Raw genomic sequence first — 19,177 nt, 5'->3', positions numbered from 1 at the left:
TATATCCAACAACCTAATAAAAAATAGGAAAAAGGCACTTTACAAAAAGAATATACGAACTATAAGGAAAGAGGCTCAGCATCAATAAGCTATCTGGTAACAGGAAACTAAATCCACTTTGGAAAAACTGTTTGGTGATCTATGGAAACAAAACCTGCACCTACACCTATAACCCAGCAATTCCATTCCCAGGTATATACACAACAGAAATGAATGCTTATGTCCTACAAAATATATGTATAAGAATGTTCACAGCAGCTTTACTTATACTAGCCCTAGACCAAATGTCCATTAACATTAGAATGAATATTTAGGTATATTCATACAATGAATACCAAAGAGCAGAGAAAAATATTACTCCAAACAAAAATATAGTTATCCTACAGACATAATAGTGAGCAAAAGAATCAGACACAAAAATCATACAGTATGGGCTCCATTGTATGATTCCATTTATATATGGAATTCCATTTATACAAAGTTCAAGAACAAGCAAACTAATGTATGATAGAGGATAAAATAGTGGTTACCTTTGGGAGTGCTGACTAGGGGGCAAAAGAGTCTTCTAGAGTCCTGGAAAAGTTCTACATTTTTCATGGGAGATTATATAGATACACTGATACACATATAAAGAGAACGAGATATAGAGAGACAAATATACAGAAAGGGATATATATAGACATAACTCTCTCTATCACTACCTCTATATCTAATATATATAATAGTCCAAGGAGGTATGAAGAAAATCAGGACAAGTGAGGAAAGTGTTTAAAAATGGAAAAATACGAGTAAAAAATGAACTGAGACTTGATACTTGGGTTAGTAGGGTATAGGCTGCTGGTGACTTGGACAAAAATAGCATCTATGGAGTGATGGATTTAGGGGACTAAAATCATGATTGGAATGAAGAGTATCCAGAGATAGTGAGTAGAAAATTCTGGAGGAGTTTTGCTGCAATGGGAGCAGAGGCCGAAAGCGGGATCTGGCAGCGGAAGTAAGATTATGATAAGGTATTTTTTAGATGGGTGAAAAAAAGTATATTTGTATGTTGCCAGGAGTGATCCATAAAAGGGAAAAATTGACAATGTGGGAGAGCCAGGAATTTCTGGAATGAAATCCTTGGGAAAACAAGAGGAAATGGAATCTATTGTACAAATAGAAGAATTGGCTTTAGATAGGAGCAGTGATAGTAATAGGCAGGAAGGCAGAGTATATGTGCACAGATGCGAGTAGGTGGGTAAATGTGGTAGTTGTAATGCGTGAAAATTCTTTTATTGCTTTAGTTGGTCAGTGAAAGAGAAAGCAGGTCAGACTCTTGACATGAGGATGGAAGAGGAGGTGTTAAAAATTTGAGGAGGGAAGAGAAGGCATAGGCTCAGAAGATGTGGTGATTTGGAATTACTAAAACTAGGCTTCTGTTCCAAGTGAGTACAATGAAGTGAGAGGAGAGTGAAGGAGGCAAGGGTTTATACATGGAATTGTTTACAATGATTGATCTCAGGATTTAAAGGTTAAGAGGGAAGAAAGGACATCAAAAGGTTGAGGGAGAGTCAAAGTTCATAGGTATCAGTGAGGCTGAAGTAATATTGGAGTCAGGTTATTATAGGTAGGGAGCTAGAAAGGATACAGCAGTCAGAAAATGGGATTCATGAAATCAAGATTATGGAAGTGTGCACTACTGGTGATGAGATGGTCTTGGGAGGAAGACCATGACAGTGAGTGACTGAGGTAGAGTGGAGGATATAGGGCATTGGCTGAAGATCTGGGAGAATGAAGGAATGATTATGGGGGTCAAACCTTTCACTCCTTGTTCTCCTTGGAGTCCTCTATCACCTGGAGATCCCGGAGGGCCTGGAGGGCCTGCTTCACATATCTCATCACCTGAGACAAGATAAAGAATAACAAACTAATTGTGAAATATCTAGAAGACTAAACAAAAAGAAAGCTTGACAGGTTAGAAAAAAAGATCTATTTTCAGTTACTTCTCTGCAGTAATACAACTACCTATAAGCAAAAGGAAGATATAATATTGGTGATAATTTGAAGAGAAAATTTAAACATCAAAGAATCACCAAAAATCAAAAGTAGAGGAAGCAGTAGAATAATGCCAACCTTCAGCTAGATTCACTTACAAATGAAAACAAAACAAAACCCACAGAATTTAGGAGAAAAGTATAGCCTACTAGGAGGGATGTGAGGGCCAGGAGGGCCAGGAGGCCCTGGAAGTCCAGGAGCCCCAGGCTGTCCATCAAGTCCAGGAGATCCAGGAATAGAAATTCCAGGTGGACCTTCATCACCTTTCTGGCCCCTTTCTCCAGGAAAGCCAGGGGGGCCAGGAGGACCTGTAACTGCAGTTCCTAAGATAAAAAAAAATTAAAGTGATTGAAATTATTTTAGAGATATTACTTTAGTTCTCAATGAGACATAAATAATGATAAGATCTTCCTTTAATATATAATGCCAGTTATGTTCTTACTTTTTCTATGAGAATCGACAACTGGAAAAGCATGAAAAAGTTTTAAATAATGTAAGTACCAGTCTGAGTGTAAGAAAGAATAATTGAAGGTAGCTTTACTACTTTTGAAAATGTACTAATAACCCTCTACCTGCTCTTCTTTGATGCTATTATCTTTTTTTTTTTTTTGATGTTATGATCTTTGAATCTAAGAAATACTAGAAAGACATTGGCAAGAGAAAAAGAGGCATCTCAAAGTTTTCATGCAAACATGGCTCTACTTCTGGACATTCTTCTGCACTATCTATTGCTGTACCATAAACACATCTTTTTATAAGAAAAATAATCATTATAATTATAAATGATTTGAATAATGTTTTCAAAACTGCTAAGGAAAATATACCCATCTTTGTTCTTTTTAAAAACCATCTTCATAATGATGTACTGTAAGTGGGCTAATTGAATTTAAATTAAAAAAAAAAGAAAATGCTTCTACCTTTATGAAAGATGTTAGTTGAAAAAATAAATAAAAACCATCTTTACTAGACTTAGAAATTTATCTTCTGAATGCATATTAGAACCAGTTTGTCAGTTTCATTTTTAAAAAATACTGGAATGTTGAATGAGATTAATTTGAATTTAAAGATTAAATTTTGGTAGAATCACCTGTTTATAATATTGAGTTCTCATATCAAGAAATTAAGTATATCTCTCCACTTATTTATTAATTTTACATTATTTAATGATATCTTATAGAATTCTGAAAAAAGTTCTTACACATCTTTTGTTTGGTTTATTCATGGGTTAATTTGATTACTACTGTGAATTTTATTGCTATCACTATTGTTAACCGGATTTCTTTCTCATATGTTTAATTTTTTACTGCCGGTGAACAGAAAGGCAAATTATTTAAGGATTGCAACTATCATATCTGGCCACCTTGCAAACATTCTAAGTTCTGGTAATTTGTCATTTGATTCTTTTAGGCTTTCTAGGTAGATTATAATAGGGTTTGTGAAAAACTAAAATTTGCAGTTTTGTTCCATCCTTACAACTCTTTTTTCTTCCAGACCTAGTGTACTGGCTGGTCTCTCCAGTGTAAGGACAAAAGGTATAGGCAACTCTTGAGTATGTGTATCTTATTTTTGACTTGCATGAGAATGTTCCTGATGTTTTACCACAAAAGTATGACATTTACTGTATAGTACTGTACTTCCTATATGAAGCAGATAGCTTCATCAAGTTCCCTTTTAACTTAGTTTGATAACTTTTTTACCTTTTAAAAATTGAATGGGTATTGAATTTTATTGACTGTTTTCTTTGTAACTTTTGGCCTAGTCTCTTTTAATCTGTCAATGTAGTCAATTACAGTAATGTTGAACCACCCTTGCAATCTTAGGGTAAAATCTAGTTGGTCATATCATCATATTATTTAATATACTACTGAATTGATTTGCTAATATTTTATTTAGGATTGTTGTTTCTACATTCATAAATGAGACTGAATTATTTCTAGTGCTATCTCCTTGGTGGTTTGCTATCAATGTTATTAAATAAAATGTCCTTTTTTTAAAAAAACATGTTCTTTTTTTTTTTTTTAAAGATTTTATTTATTTATGTGACAGAGACAGCCAGCGAGAGAGGGAACACAGCAGGGGAGTGGGAGAGGAAGAAGCAGGCTCCCAGCGGAGGAGCCTGAGGTGGGACTCGATCCCGGAATGCTGGGATCACACCCTGAGCCGAAGGCAGATGCCCAACGACTGCGTCACCCAGGCGCCCCTAAAAAACCATGTTCTGAAAAAGTTTGTAAAATATCAGAATTACTTGCCCAACAACTTAGTAGAATTCATCCACAAAATTATATAACCAACCATAAAATGTTTTTTCATGGAAATCCTTAACATTTCCAAATCTTCCATGGCAATTAATCTACTTAGTTTTTTTTTACTTTCTCAGGAAAATTTTAGTAATTTGTGTTTTTTGTTTCATGAGGAATGCATATTTCATTTAGAATTTCCAATAGATTGATAGAATTTTATAGTTTTCTTGTAATTTAAAAAAATTAATTGTATTTATGGTAATAATATTTTCTTTATTGATATTAATTGTGCCTTCTCTTGCTTTTCTCTTGATCATATTTTATTCTTATTTTTACCTTTATCAAGTTTTTCCTTCTATTTTGTTTATGCTTATTTCAGTTCTTATTATTTTTTCGAATTAGCTCATTTATTTTTAGTATCTTTAATTTTGTGATAAATTAAGGATACCACTTTGGCTATGTTTAATAAGTTTTGATACAAGGTTGATTTGCATTTAGTCATTTCCATTTGTTTCTTCCTTACCTCCAAAGTTATTTACATATATGCAGATTTGGGGGGGGCACCTGGGTGGCTCAGTCAGTTAAGTGTCCAACTCTTGGTTTCAGCTCAGGTTGTGATCTCATGGGTAGTGGGATCCAGCCGCACACCAGTCTCCTGCTCAGTGGTGAGTCTGCTCCAGTCTGCTCTAAGATTTCCTCCTTCTGTCCCCACCCCCACTTGTGCCCCTGTGTCTGTGTGTGTGCGTGCACCTCCTCTCTCTGTCTCTCAACAATAAATAGATAAATCCTTAAAAAAAAAATAAAAGATTTTTTCTGATCTAGTAGAGTCGATTTTTGTAACTTTCACTAAGTTTGAAAAGAATGTATATTCTCTGCTGCATACAGCTTTTCTTTCTCCCACATATGCAGCCTGTTTTGCTCAAATCATTTATATCCTGATTTATTTTTCACCTCCTTAATATGTCAGGGATTTACCAATTTATCCCTTGTAGTTTATCAATTTTTACTTTATATATTCAAAGTTGTATTTTTAGATGTATAAAGTTTCATGATTTGTCTATATCTGTCCATATGAAATGTCTCTCTTTTTAATGTACTTCTTGAATTGAATTCTATTTCATACTATATTAGAACTGTCAAACCAGCTTTCTTTTAGATAGCACTTGCCTAATATCTTTCAACTGCTTTAAAATTTTTTATGTCCTTTTACTTTATCTTTTTTTAGTAGGTAAAAATGAACCTTTATTTTTAAAAATTACTTTTTTTATTACATGCATATCTTTTTTTATAATAATATTTTTTATTATATTATGTTAGTCACCATACAGTACATCCCTGGTTTTTGATGTAAAGTTCCATGATTCATTAGTGCGTATGTCCTTTTACTTTAAATAGGCCTATTATGCACAGTATATATTTTTATTTCAATTTTATTTTAGTTTTTGTCTTTTAATCAGTGCTTAGGCCTTTCACATTTATTGGAGTTACTGGTTTATTTTTCACTTCTTGTCATCTTATATTTTATTTTCTATTTACCAAAGTTTGTCTGTGTCTGTTTTGTCCCAATTCTAACTTGTATTATGTAGATCCAGACTTTTGGTCATTTTCTTTTCTCAAAGGTATGTAAGTCATGCATTTTATTTATTTTCTTCTCCAGTGGTTACTACTAAAATTTTGACCTATGTACTTAAACTTACATTTTTCTAAAAACTTATAGAGTTAGAAATATTAGTATTCTCTCTCTCTAATAAGACCAAAAAAACTGTATGATTGACTTCCCCCTCTTCTCTCTGTATCCCTACATCCTATGATAATAACGTGTATAATTATAGTTCCACAAAATATCTTTCTTAACCATTGGTTCTTGTATCTTACCCATTCCCACCCCCAAGTTCATCCTGAATTCACTTCCTCCTTCTTAGACTAAACCCTCCAGTAACTATTTTAGAGAAGTTCTGGAGGTGCTAAACTTTCTAAGTATCCTATATTCACACTACGATAACAGTTTGATGTAATACAGAATCCCAAATTCATAGTTATTTTTCTTCATCACTTTGAAAATGCCTCAATATCTTCCTCTGACTCTCATTGCTTTGTAGGTGGTCTGCCTTTTCCTTCAGATAGTTTTTAAGAGGTTCTTTTTATCCTTAAATTCTAAAATATCCCTACAATATGTCATTATGTATTTGTGTATTATTATTATCTTACTCTTGCTTGGTAATTCATACACCATTTCATAGGGACTCATGTTTTCTTTCAGTAAATAGAAGTTCTCAGTCATTAATTTTGCAAATATTGCCTGTTGTCCCATTCTTTCCTCTCTGAACTCCTTCATGGTAAATTTTGGAACTTCTAGGTTTATCCTTTATGTCTCTTAATTTTTCTTTCATGTGATATAATTCTGTAACTTTTTTGCTGCATCCTAGGAGAATTCCTTATCTGAATTTTCTAGACATAGTATTGTTTAGTCTACTATCTTGAAATTAGAAATTCAAAGTGTATACTTAGAATGAAGTGGGACCCACATTTATTCTTTCTCCTTGGGAGATCACTGTCACTCGTCTCATCATGTTAATATTTCATTAGTCAAATTTTTGAAGGGTAGGGAACAATAATTTATTAAACATATATGTTTTCCAGGTGCTATGCCAGATGCCTTTTCATATTTTACATAAATCCATACTATCTCTTCATTTTAGAGAACATCCAAATAAACATGCTAGACAAGGGTGGTGGTACTCAGTCTTCGGCCAAATTAGAAATGCTCTACTGTATTGTGTATCTTCAATAAGGGAACTATATAATGCTCAGTACTGAGCCACCAAATTTTATTGCAGTGCAAAATCACTATGGGGATTTCTAAGTAGATATTTCTGGAATTCTAAGTGGATAGTGCCATTTACTGTTTTAATACAGGAAATCTTATAAAACTAGGCATTATTAGAATAGCATTCCCTTCCATAGCAGCATGAAAAATGTAATGGTTATTTTTTGGATTACAGAAACATTGGGTGCAATTTATTAATAATAAAAGGTAGAAATGGTATTTTTAGGGTAAAAGAGAACTATCCAATGGACTTGGCTTTTTTTTTTTAAAGTACAGGTGAGAAATTTGGTGAGAAAGGCTATAGTAAGAGTTGAGAAGCTTCTGTCAATTAAAAAATACTCATGTCTTCTACTTCCATGCTCATCCTGGAACTAGTATAATACTGGACATGTGGATTAGTAAAGATGCTATAAACACAAGAACATTAAGTACAGTCTCTTTTACCTGGAGGTCCAGGAAGACCAGGTGGACCTTGTATTCCAGGAAATCCTCGCTGTCCTTTTTCTCCAGGCAAGCCAGGTAACCCAATGTTTCCTTTTTCTCCTACAGTTACACCGGTCCCAGGCCTAGGAATCACCTTTATTATGAAAGAAAAAAATAAAGGAACTCAAAGAGGAAGAGCCCTGTTCTAAAAATAATCTAGCAGCTACATATGATTACAGTGCCATCATTTTCACAAAGCCCTTGAATGCAAAATCATCAAGACTACTACACAGATTGAGTCACATTCCATATCACTTCTATCCTTCAACTGATTAGAAACTGTAATAATAATAATAATAATAATAATAATAATAATAATAATAATACCACTCTCCTGAGCCCCAGGCTTACAGAGCTAGAATTATTTTTGATGTCTCTTATTACATTCAATTCATTCCAGTTACCTAAGCCTGATAATTCTTTACTGAAAATGTCTCTAATTTGCCTCCTTCTTTCCTGTTGCCACAGCTACTATGCCCATCTCACACTTGGACTAAGAGAAGCACCTCAGAGCTTCTCCCCTTCAATCCAAATCTACTGCTAGGATATGCTTCCTCAAAAATCAATTTCTCTGTGTTAGCTATCCTATTTAAGGACTCAAAATTGCCCAGTACTTCTTACTATGTCTGATGCTACTTTTCACCCTGGACTCTGTCAAATCTCTTCTCACTTCCAATACCTCTCTCACCTATTTCATCTCCTGTTATTTCTAGTAGTGTAGTTTTAGGAGAGTGAGGTCTGTCTGATTATAACAACTTCATGCATCTTGCACATTCTTGCCTTTCGCTCTGAATACGCCATTTAAGATATCTATAATGCCTTCTCCCAATCTTTCCCTTTATCAACCCACATTTCTTTCTTCCTCTAAAACAAAATAAACTCATCTCTTTCAGGAGGGCTTTATTGATTAGAATCAACTAACTGATCATTCCTTTTCTCTTGGTCTCCTTAGAATCTCAGTGTCTAAAGAATTTCATGTTAAATAATTGAAATATAAAGAAACTGATCTTATAGAGCTATAATGATAATTAAGCTTTAGATTTAAGGGACTGCTGGACTTAAGTACAAATCAACACCTACTAGCAAAGTGCAATATTTCATCCTAGTTCTATTGGATAAAAGAAATATTCAGACAAAAGGAGACTGAAAGTTGTGGGACCTAGAATGGAGATGATAGTTCAAAAGGGAAAGTGGGCTGCTGGGTAGGACTGCATTCTCAAAATTTCCATTTCTTCTGATATTTATAAGAACGTTATAATCTCATTTTACAAAGGAATTACTTCTCAGAGAACTAAAATTCTGACTTTAAAATGAAGTGAATAAAAATTGTCTAAGATCTTTAAGTATATTTTCATTAGATTTGTTAAGTACTAAGTAGCAATATCTGAGACGATGGACAGAAAGAATTAATGTTATTCAAACGTCTGAACATGTAGACCTTATGACACTTGCACATTTGCAGATTCAGTACAGTATAAAACCAAGAGTCTTACCAAATTTCAATCAAAGGAAAGCCAGTATGTCAAACTGTAACAATGATATTTTATTCTTACTAAGATTGGAAATATATTTGACCTAAATTTCATGGTGAACGCAAACATGACAAAATCTGTAAACCCCCTAATTATTCTTTCATAGAGCAGTTTCCTACATTTGATTAAGAGCCCCTAGAAAGCACATACCCAAGGAAGAAAGAGGTGTGAATCAGACAATTACAAATTGAGAAAACCTATTAAGACCAAATCCAGCTTTCCAGAGCTCTGCAGGGGAAAGGGCCAATCCCTTGTTTCCCAAGTTTCTTTTATTAAACCTTTACAAGCAACACTTGCACCACCTGCTGGTTATTTGAGAAATAATTTGGCAATCATGATGCAAAACAACCCAATGCCATAATTTTGGATCTTTACTATGGAGAAGTAATATAAAGGCAAAACAATACAAAGACTTTGAGGTCATCATTACTGAGGTTTTTAGATGTAGACTTTTAAGTCAGTAAAAGTTACTAATGACTTGAAATTTTGTGTTCTATGAGAAAAAGGTACAGAGGATATTAAGGCACAAAAATAAAAATCCATTCATAAATTTGATAAATGGAGACTAAAAAAAAAACTTACAAGTCCAGGAGGCCCAGTTGGGCCAATGTCACCTTTTTGGCCCTGTTTAATACAAGTGTAAAGTAGATTAGTAAAAATCACATGAAAACATCAATTTCCTTAAAAACATAGCAGATAACTAAGTTTCATAAAGACCCAGGAGTCCATAATAAAATATCTCAAAGAGAAACACAACTTGAGGTAATGAGATGGTACTGAAATAAGCCTAGGAAGACCCGTGATATTGTCTCAGATTTACTAGCTACATGATTTTGATCAAATCAATTAATTTATCTGCTTTATTATATGGACCAGACTTCCAAGGTATGTCTAGATCCAACATCCTTTGATTTTAAGATTCCTATTTTCTAGCAAAGTATAAATACTCTATAAAGAAGATACTGAAAAAAAATTGGCACCACAAGAATCAGTTAAAACCATTTTATTTTTTACATTAAGCCATGTTTCTTTTCATAAAACTTGTCAAGAGCATAAATTTAGTGTTATTTCCATTAGTGACAGATATTTTAGAGCTGATGGACTTAACTATAATCAGGAACAGCTAATTAATTATAATTGCTTTTGTGAGTTTCCTCTTAGAAACTAATGAAAGACAAATTCAGAGACAAAATGGTTACTCTAAACCAGTAGCTACAACAGCATGAAAAACACAGTATGCAACTGTTATTCTACTGGCCGAGACCCAAGGATAGAGGTCTCTCTCAGCCCTCTATTCTTGTTCTAGACTTGTTCATAGGAACTCTTCATCTATCTAAAAGCTTCATTTAGTTTAAAGATTTACTTGATCCTATCACTTTACTTACTACTTGAAAAAAAAATCCTGTTCTCTATTTATTATCTTCCTTTATTCTGGCTGTGCCTCTTAGTCCAAGCTTGAAGTTGGATCTAGTTTAGAGATAACCACCATTAAAACATGCGCCCTCTGGGTACATTCAAGTTTGTAAAACCTTTTCCTCCTTGCCTGCAAAACAAAGCTTTTCAGTATTGGTTTTCATATAAAGCAATTGGAGATCACAGAGATTGGAAAACTGGATATTTTGTGGTCTGCTATAAATAAATAAGGGAAATGTGTGCTTCATACATTCTTTCAAAGCCACCTTTTTTTTTTCATAGTCACTTTTAAAATAGATAACTAAATAAATGACTTCCAGTCAGGCCATATCGCCAAACGAGAGGAAAAAAAAAGTGACAAAGAATTAGCCACAGACTTTCAGACAATAACCGCACAGAGAATGGAAATGTTTAGTGGAGACATTCTAAATTCACAGCTACAAGCCTTTTTAGCATGAGGACCTCACTAAAATAGTGCCGAATCCACTTTCTAGAGAACAAAAGTTTTGCCAATACATGCTCAAAATGAAGGCACCAACTTTTCACAAAGGAAATGCTAAAGTCAAACAATTCTTCATGGATTTCTACCACATAGATTGTGATTTAGGACAATGAATGAAAATTTAGAGGAAATGATACAAAAGAAAAAGGAGCAACACCAAAAGATGAATAAAGAAGGTATGTTTTGAATACAAAAGCTAGTTATTAAGAAATTTTTTCATTTAGAACTCAACCTTGGAAGAAAAAAGGATTATGTTAAGTAGAATACAACCAGTCACTTCAAAGTATTAAAATTCTTACCTTTTCTCCATCCCTTCCTGGTTCACCAGGGTAACCAGGATCACCAGGCAAACCCTTTAAAATATAGAGATCAGGGTGACATCAGCAAAAATGGTGGAGTAAGGATGTTCAAACACCCTCTGCTCCATAAACACAACAAAGAACATTGGCAAAAATGGTCACAGTCAACTTTTTTAGAACATTAGAAATTAACCAAAGGCTTGTAGCAATCCAGGAAGTATTTGTTGGGGAAAACAAAATGACTTAATCTTGGTAAGAACACAGAGCTTTGTAGCATTTTAATTTGCTCTACTCCCATCAACCTTCCTCAGCCACATGGTAACCTTGAAAACCAACAGCTCACAGTCAAGGTGAAAACCAGCAGCCTGGGAGCAAACGCAAGTGAAAGAACCGGGATGGAGTTTCTTCAAAGACCCACTCCCAAAGAGTTGTCATTATTTGACCTGTCTGGTGACTATCTTTATTTGACCTGACTTGAGTTCTCCCAGTGAAAACAGAGAACAGCTTTTTCCCTGAAGATATCTGTCAAAAACAATCAGAGGCAATTATTGACCATCATGGCTGCCTAAATCATGAAACAAAGACCAATTGTTCCCCAAAAAGCCAGGAGTTAAGGTCCTGAATTTACCTCCCCTTAAACCATTCTATGTTAATTTGTGATTCTAGAGTTCACAAACTGAGGACTGCTTGTTTAGCAAAATCAACTGGCAACCAATTTATCTGATTTTAATACTTCCAACTTCCAAGCTTGTTAAGAATTATCCCTTCTTCAGAGTGGTCTACAAAATTTCATCAAATTTTCTGTTCTTGAAAACCTCTTTTAACATTTACTGTGTATACGATACTGAGACTGCTTGAAATAATGTTCCTAGACTTGCACGTTTTTATGTTCCTCTTTATTTTGTAGTAATTAGAATGATCTGTCAAAACTTTTATTGAAAAACTTATGTTCACACAAAATACTGTATGTGAATGTTTTAAGCAGTTTTATTCATAATGGCCAAAACCAGAAACATCCAAATTGTCCTCCAGTGGATAAATGGATAAACAAACCTTGGTACATCCCTACAAATACTACTCAGCAATAAAAGGAATGACCTATTGACATATAGTACAATGTATTATGCTGTGTGAAAGAATCCTGATTCAAAAAGCTATATACAATATGACTCCATTTAAATGACATTCTGGAATAACGAATATCAAAGGGATAGAGAACAGATCAATTGCTTCCAGGAGCTTTGGGTGGTAGGGAGGGGAGAAGATGACTACAAAAGAACATTGGGGGAACTTTTGAGGGTGATGGAACTGTTTTTTATTTTAAAGCTGATTATACACTGTAGTGTTTGCCAAAACACACAAAACTGTATACTGAAAATGGTTCATTTTACTGTATACAAGTTATATCTCAATAAATCTGACTTAAAAATCTGAACTTTGGGGGCGCCTGGGTGGCACAGCGGTTAAGCGTCTGCCTTCGGCTCAGGGCGTGATCCTGGCGTTATGGGATCGAGCCCCACATCAGGCTCTTCCGCTATGAGCCTGCTTCTTCCTCTCCCACTCCCCCTGCCTGTGTTCCCTCTCTCTCTGGCTGTCTCTATCTCTGTCGAATGAATAAATAAATGAAATCTTTAAAAAAAATCTGAACTTTGTTTTTTAACAAAGAAATTTTAAATTCATATTCAAAAGAGAAAGTGTAATTTCCATTTATAGTAACTATTTCCAAACCCAAGCCTGTTTGCCATCCTGCTTCTCTACAACCACAAACAAATGTTGCTATTTTGGGGGATGAGGTGAAGGGAATGGGCTTTATCTACTCACTGGAATTCCTGGTTGGCCATTCTCTCCATCTTTGCCCGGTTTACCCTATAAGATTCAAAGAAATGCAAGAATATAAATTTGTTATTTGGGGAGTATGAGATTAAAGAATGTAACAAGCTTTATTCCTGCCTTGGACTATTAAGTAGACTTTTCGGACTTCAATATTATAATAAATAAATAAATATGACATTTTGAGACAAAGAAAGTGGGATTTAAGAAATTACACACACACACACACAAACACACATTTAAAAATCTTTTGCAAAGAGAATTCGTAGTCATAACACTTACTCTTTTGCCAGGCTCTCCTTGCTCACCCTTCTCACCTTTCACACCACCTGGAGGACCCTGTACACACAAAAGTAGTTTTACTCTGGTTCATGGAGTGCTACATATCAATACCAATTTACATTAAATGACACTAAAGAATTTTAGGTGACTTACTGGAGGACCACGTATCCCTGGAGGTCCAGGAGGCCCTCGGTCACCAGGAAGTCCCTACACAGTAGTAGGGGAAAGGAAAGCAACATTAATACTAGAGCTAGCTAAAAACACTTTTAACAAGCTGAACTACAGACTCAGGCAGTATAACCAAAGATAACAGGATGTTTCTAATTCAAAGTTGAAATCTGCTAGGCAAAAGAACCAAGAGCCATCTTTGCTTACTTCAGTTCATTTCTAATGTATGTACAAGCTGAGTTTTGAGGTAAATAAAAAGACAACACTTAAAATGAAATTATTAATGATACATTTTATAAAAAGCAAAAACTAGGAGATATAGGTGCTATATAACACATATACATTTTGGCAGAGAATTAAATGACCCAATCCATATTGATGGTAGAGTTTCAGTACAATTTGTCCTTTATACTTTCTTATCAGCATTCAAGTGAAACAACAATGTACACACTTTGTTCAAGGGTGGATTACTATGCTATAAAAGATATGTATGATCTCATCTACTCTAGTAGAAGCAAGGTATCAGACAATTATTTCTAAACACAACAAGGGTTTATAGAGTAATACCATCTTTCTCTTTGTATATCAGTGAAATGTAGAGAAGAGAGGCATCTAAGACAATGACCATCGACCTTACCATGACCTAATTTCATACATGAATGCATTATTCATAATAGCCAAAAATGTAAACAATCCAAATGTCTATCAACTAATAAATGGATAAACAATATGTAGAATATTCACATTTGGGAACATTATTCAGCCATACAAAGAAATGAAGTACTGATAGATGCTATAATATGGAAGAACCTGAAAACCTACTAAGTAGAAGAAGCCAGACACAGACCACCATATAGTGTATGATTCTATTTATGTGACGTGATCAGAGTAGGCCAATCTACAGAGCCAAAAAGTGTATTAGTAGTTGCCTAGGGCTGAGAGTTTGGGGAGAAATGAAGAGTGACAACAAACAGGTATGGGGTTTTGGAGGGTGGCTGATGAGAATGTTCTAAAATTACACTGTAGTCATGGTCTCACTACCCTGTGAATATACAAAAAAAAAAAATGGAATTGTATACTTTAAATGGGTGAATTGTATGGTATATAAATTATATCTCAATAAAAGCTCCTTAAAAATTTAATTATCTCAAATCCTTGTTATTTTTAAAATACCTTCACATATAATTATATTCCAGCTTATAATGCATTTTAATGAAATGCCGCTGTTATAGCAAAATGTTCGTTGATTTCCTCTCTACATACTCACCTGATCTCCTTTCTGAAACTCTACATCAATTGGTCTTTTCTGTTCACTGATCTGTCCAGGTGGCCCAGGGGGGCCCTGAAGACCTTGCTCACCCTGTTTGCAAGATTCAATAAGAAAGTAATATTTCATAATTTACACAGACAATAATATAAAATGTAAGCTAAGTCAGTTGCAAGAAGCAGAAAGACGAGCTCAAATGATGAGAAAAGGAGAAAACTGAGGGCTGAATAATCAACATTTTTCTTTACTCACCTTTTCACCCTTGGGTCCCTGGAAATTTAAGCCCATATTCCCCTGAAGAGAGAGGTTTTAGTTAAAATCTCATTGACACTAACAGAAAGAATTCACACCAAATAAAAAATGTAAAGAAAAAGAAAATCACCTTTGGTCCTGGAAGTCCTGGTGGACCAGGAGGGCCCTAAGAATAGAAGACACAGAAAAGGAAAAAAGGGATATATTAATAAGTTTACTAAAAATTATTTGGTTTCAAAATAATTATTTGGTTTTATAAAAAAAACAAGGACTGAAAAAGCCCTTGAAAATACTATATTCCCATTTTTTTCTCACATTTAAATTGATTTTAACAAACTAGATGAACGTGGAGACTTCCTGTGACAGCATACAAGTGCACAGGGGAAGAAAAACTAGGATATATGCGGGCAGAGGGGTAACATCAGTACCAAAAATCAATATAAAAGTTAATCTCAACCAACATATCAAATTTCTCATATCAGAACCATAGATAAATAATTCAGGTGTCATAAGGCAATTAACTCTCTAGTTCTAAAAAGCATGTGTTTACTTTCTTAGTTCATTTTATTTTTATGTGACCTGACTTTGGAATGTTTCAAGGCTTGAAAAGTTAAATAAGCATTTGTTTGCCCAAGTATATTACCTCTTTGATCTCAGTGAATCTATTCATTTACATATTGTATCTGGTGGCATTTTTAAGACTTTGCTTCACCTGTTGAATCAGGGTTAATTGAAGGAACATTCAGAAGTGCAGAGCGAATCAGTTATAGAGTCACAAGAGTTGAGGACATTCAAGATGTAACAACACATCTAGGTTATACTGATGTTATAATAACAGAGTTAGGAAAAAGTGCCATAGTCCAGAGTCTCATGCTTTGCAGGATGTCTACAACTAAAATAGACTAAACAAAGGGGTTTTCTAATCCTTTTGTAGATATTTCCAGGAAAGCAGAAATCACAATCTTTTCTGGTAGATTCTTTTAGTATTTACCAAATGTTATTTCCTTCATTCAAGAATAGAGGACCAATTGTCACAAGCAAAATTGTGCAATCCATAAAGGTATAATGAAAACTGTCACTTAAATATATGGTAGATGAGAGATAGAATGGCACATGAGAAATTACTTTGACTGAAGTACAATTTTCTTGCCCTTTTAAGAGGCAAAGCTCTAAGTCCAAAACATGACTTGAATGAAATCTAAGTATTTCAGGGGCAAAAATACTCAGAATTTAATTACAGTAGAAAATATGAGTGACCATAGAGGTAGTAAAGTAAGAGAACTAGCTGCATAGTCAAGCTCTTTAGAAGTTTTTGGTTCTTTCCTGGGGTACAAAAATCCTTATTCCATTGCAGAGTGATTCACTACCCTCGCCAATCCTACTGTTTTGTCACAGGCCCCTCAGAAATAAGAGCCAATATTTTTTTCTGAATACCCGTTTTTGTTCCTCTTAAACGAAACTGCAATATGAAGAAACACATTTCATCAAGTGACCACAGAATTGCCCTAGAAGACTTAATGCAATGGCTAGAATCAACTTCAACATGGATACATCAATAGGTAACCAACAAAATATTTTATTTTAAATCTTTCCTTTTATGTACCTTATTTTTCCCCATCTATAAAATGAAGCGATTACTTAGCACATATATTGCTCACCATAGCATTGTAAAATATCCTGTAAATGAAAAAAATATATAGGGGCACCTGGGTGGCTCAGTCCATTAAGCATCTGCCTTTGGCTCAGGTCATGATCCTGGACTCCCGGGATTGAGCCCTGGGTTGGCTCCCTGCTTAGTGGGAAGTCTGCTTCTCCCTCTCTCTCTGCCCCTTCTCCACTTGTGCACACACGCTCTCTCTCTCTCAAGTAAATACTAATTTTTTAAAAATAAAAACAGGGGCGCCTCGGTGGCTCAGTTGGTTAAGTGTCTGCCTTTGGCTCAGGTCATGATCCCAGGGTCCTGGGATGGAGACCCGCATCGGGCTCCTTGCGCACTGGGGAACTTGCTTCTCCCCCTCCCTATCCCTCTGCCATTCCCCCTGCTTGTGCTCTCTCTCTCCTTCTCTCTCTCTGTCAAATGGGTAAATAAAGTCTTTAAAATAAAATAAAATAAAATAAAATAAAATAAAATAAAATAAAATAAAATATATAGATTGTAAACATTGAAAATGCATTATAATTTCAAGTAGTAGAAATAATATTACTATTCCTGAGAGAAATTGTTTTTTTAAATAGGAGAAACGAAATTACTCAAGTAAGCTTACCATCAAACCTGGTGGTCCTGGGGGACCAGTTGGCCCTGGTAAACCAGTGGGACCAGCTGGGCCCTATTATAAAAGAATGGAAGAAAAGGATTAAAAAAAAAAAAACCTCTCAACTATATCACACAAAGAACTAAATGAATGAAATTTTAACTTAAGTAACTGCCAGAATTTGGTTATACAGTTCTATAATTCTGCAGTATTATAAGCAGAATTTTAAAATGTATAAGAATAAAAGGAGGAAGTAACTATAAAGAAATTCAACTAAAAAGAATGGCTACAGCTTTTAGAAAACTTACGTTTTATAGCAGTAGATAACAAATGTAGGACAAACACATAGTAAGGAAGCTTTACAAAATAAAGTGATAAAGATGGGCATTTAGTGGGCTTTTATGCTAGAAATGGGAAGGGAAGGACTACCAGCTTCCAGGTGGCTTCTCTATTTTAAAGTAAAAAATAACTATGTATTTACCCAAAGAAAATGAAAACACTAATTTGAAAATGCATATGCACCCTTATGTTTATTGCAGCCTTATTTACAATAGCCAAGATATGGAAGTAACCCAAGTGTCCATCCATAGATGAATGGATAAAGAAGATGTGGTGTGTACACACACACACATACACACACACACACTGGAATACTACCCAGCCATAAAAAAAGAATGAAATCTTGCCATTTGCAATATGGATAGATCTAGAGGGTATAGTGCTAAGTCAAATAAGTCAGTCAGAGAAAAAAAAATACCATAGGATTTCAGTCATATGTGAAATTTAAATTAACACTATCACAAAAACTAATGATATACTATATGTTGGCTAATTGAACATAATAATTTAAAAAATTAAATTAAATTTTAAAGAAGAATTTAATTTAATCAAAACAGACAGATTAAAGAGACAATAAAAAAAGAACAGATTCTTAAATAAAGAGAACAAACTGGTGGTGCCAGAGGGGAGACAGATGGGGGAGATGGGTGAAATAAGTGAAACGGATTAAGAATACACTTATTGTGATGAACACTGAATAATGTACAGAATTGTGGAATCATTATATTGTACACCTGGAACCAATATAACATTTTATGTTAATTATACCAGAATAAAAAATTTTTTTAAATTTTAAAGGATGCAAAAAATTAATTAAATTAAATAAATAAGATTAAAGACAAAGAAGGAAGTGAGAATAACTGGGACAACAATTAAAGGAATGATGCAACTTTTTTTTTTTTTATTAATAATGATTTTTTATTATATTATGTTAGTCACCATACAGTACATCCCCGGTTTTCGATGTAAGGGAATGATGCAACTTTTGTGGAACTCAATTTGGCATCTTAAAAAGCTGAAAATTTGACTTCAGTGAAATCCAGCAACTCTATATCTAGGTATAAATCCTGGATTATTTTGTAATTAAAAAAATTCCCAAACAACCAAATATTCAATAATAGGAGATCAGAGAAATAAATTGTAGTATGTACACACACTGGAATGTTACATGGAAGTGAAACTGAATGAACTACAGTTACATGGAGGCATCTTAACATATCAAGTGGAAAAAGTTGCAGAAAACTATAGAAAACTATATAAATGTTATATTATTTTAAAAGCAAAATTAAACACTCTTGTTTAGAGATATATTTATAACAAAACTATCTTTAAGAAGCAATAGAAAACTCAAAATGGTACTTATATCTTGGTAGAATGCACAAGGATGTGACTGCCAAGGAAACCCCAGGTTGATTCAAAATTATTTGAAATGTTCTAGTTCTTAAATGTTATTTTGG

General features: G+C 34.2%; 1 protein-coding gene across 1 annotated transcript in view; it reads right to left on the bottom strand.

Moving 5' to 3' along the window:
- COL4A5 (collagen type IV alpha 5 chain) overlaps nt 1-19,177 on the bottom strand; it is a 240,960-nt gene that overhangs the window by 89,614 nt on the left and 132,169 nt on the right. Inside the window, exons 10-21 of the mRNA XM_048213522.2 lie at nt 17,394-17,456; nt 15,260-15,295; nt 15,130-15,171; nt 14,878-14,970; nt 13,596-13,649; nt 13,443-13,499; nt 13,152-13,196; nt 11,331-11,384; nt 9,699-9,740; nt 7,546-7,678; nt 2,184-2,357; nt 1,798-1,881 (exon numbers count right to left, since the gene is read on the bottom strand). Of these exons, the coding sequence (XP_048069479.1) occupies nt 1,798-1,881; nt 2,184-2,357; nt 7,546-7,678; nt 9,699-9,740; nt 11,331-11,384; nt 13,152-13,196; nt 13,443-13,499; nt 13,596-13,649; nt 14,878-14,970; nt 15,130-15,171; nt 15,260-15,295; nt 17,394-17,456 (877 nt within the window). The remainder of the gene's footprint in view (nt 1-1,797; nt 1,882-2,183; nt 2,358-7,545; nt 7,679-9,698; nt 9,741-11,330; nt 11,385-13,151; nt 13,197-13,442; nt 13,500-13,595; nt 13,650-14,877; nt 14,971-15,129; nt 15,172-15,259; nt 15,296-17,393; nt 17,457-19,177) is intronic.

This window comes from Ursus arctos, chromosome X (genome assembly GCF_023065955.2).
Source record: "Ursus arctos isolate Adak ecotype North America chromosome X, UrsArc2.0, whole genome shotgun sequence".
NCBI lineage: Eukaryota > Metazoa > Chordata > Mammalia > Carnivora > Ursidae > Ursus > Ursus arctos.
This window is presented reverse-complemented; position numbering and strand designations above follow the sequence as displayed.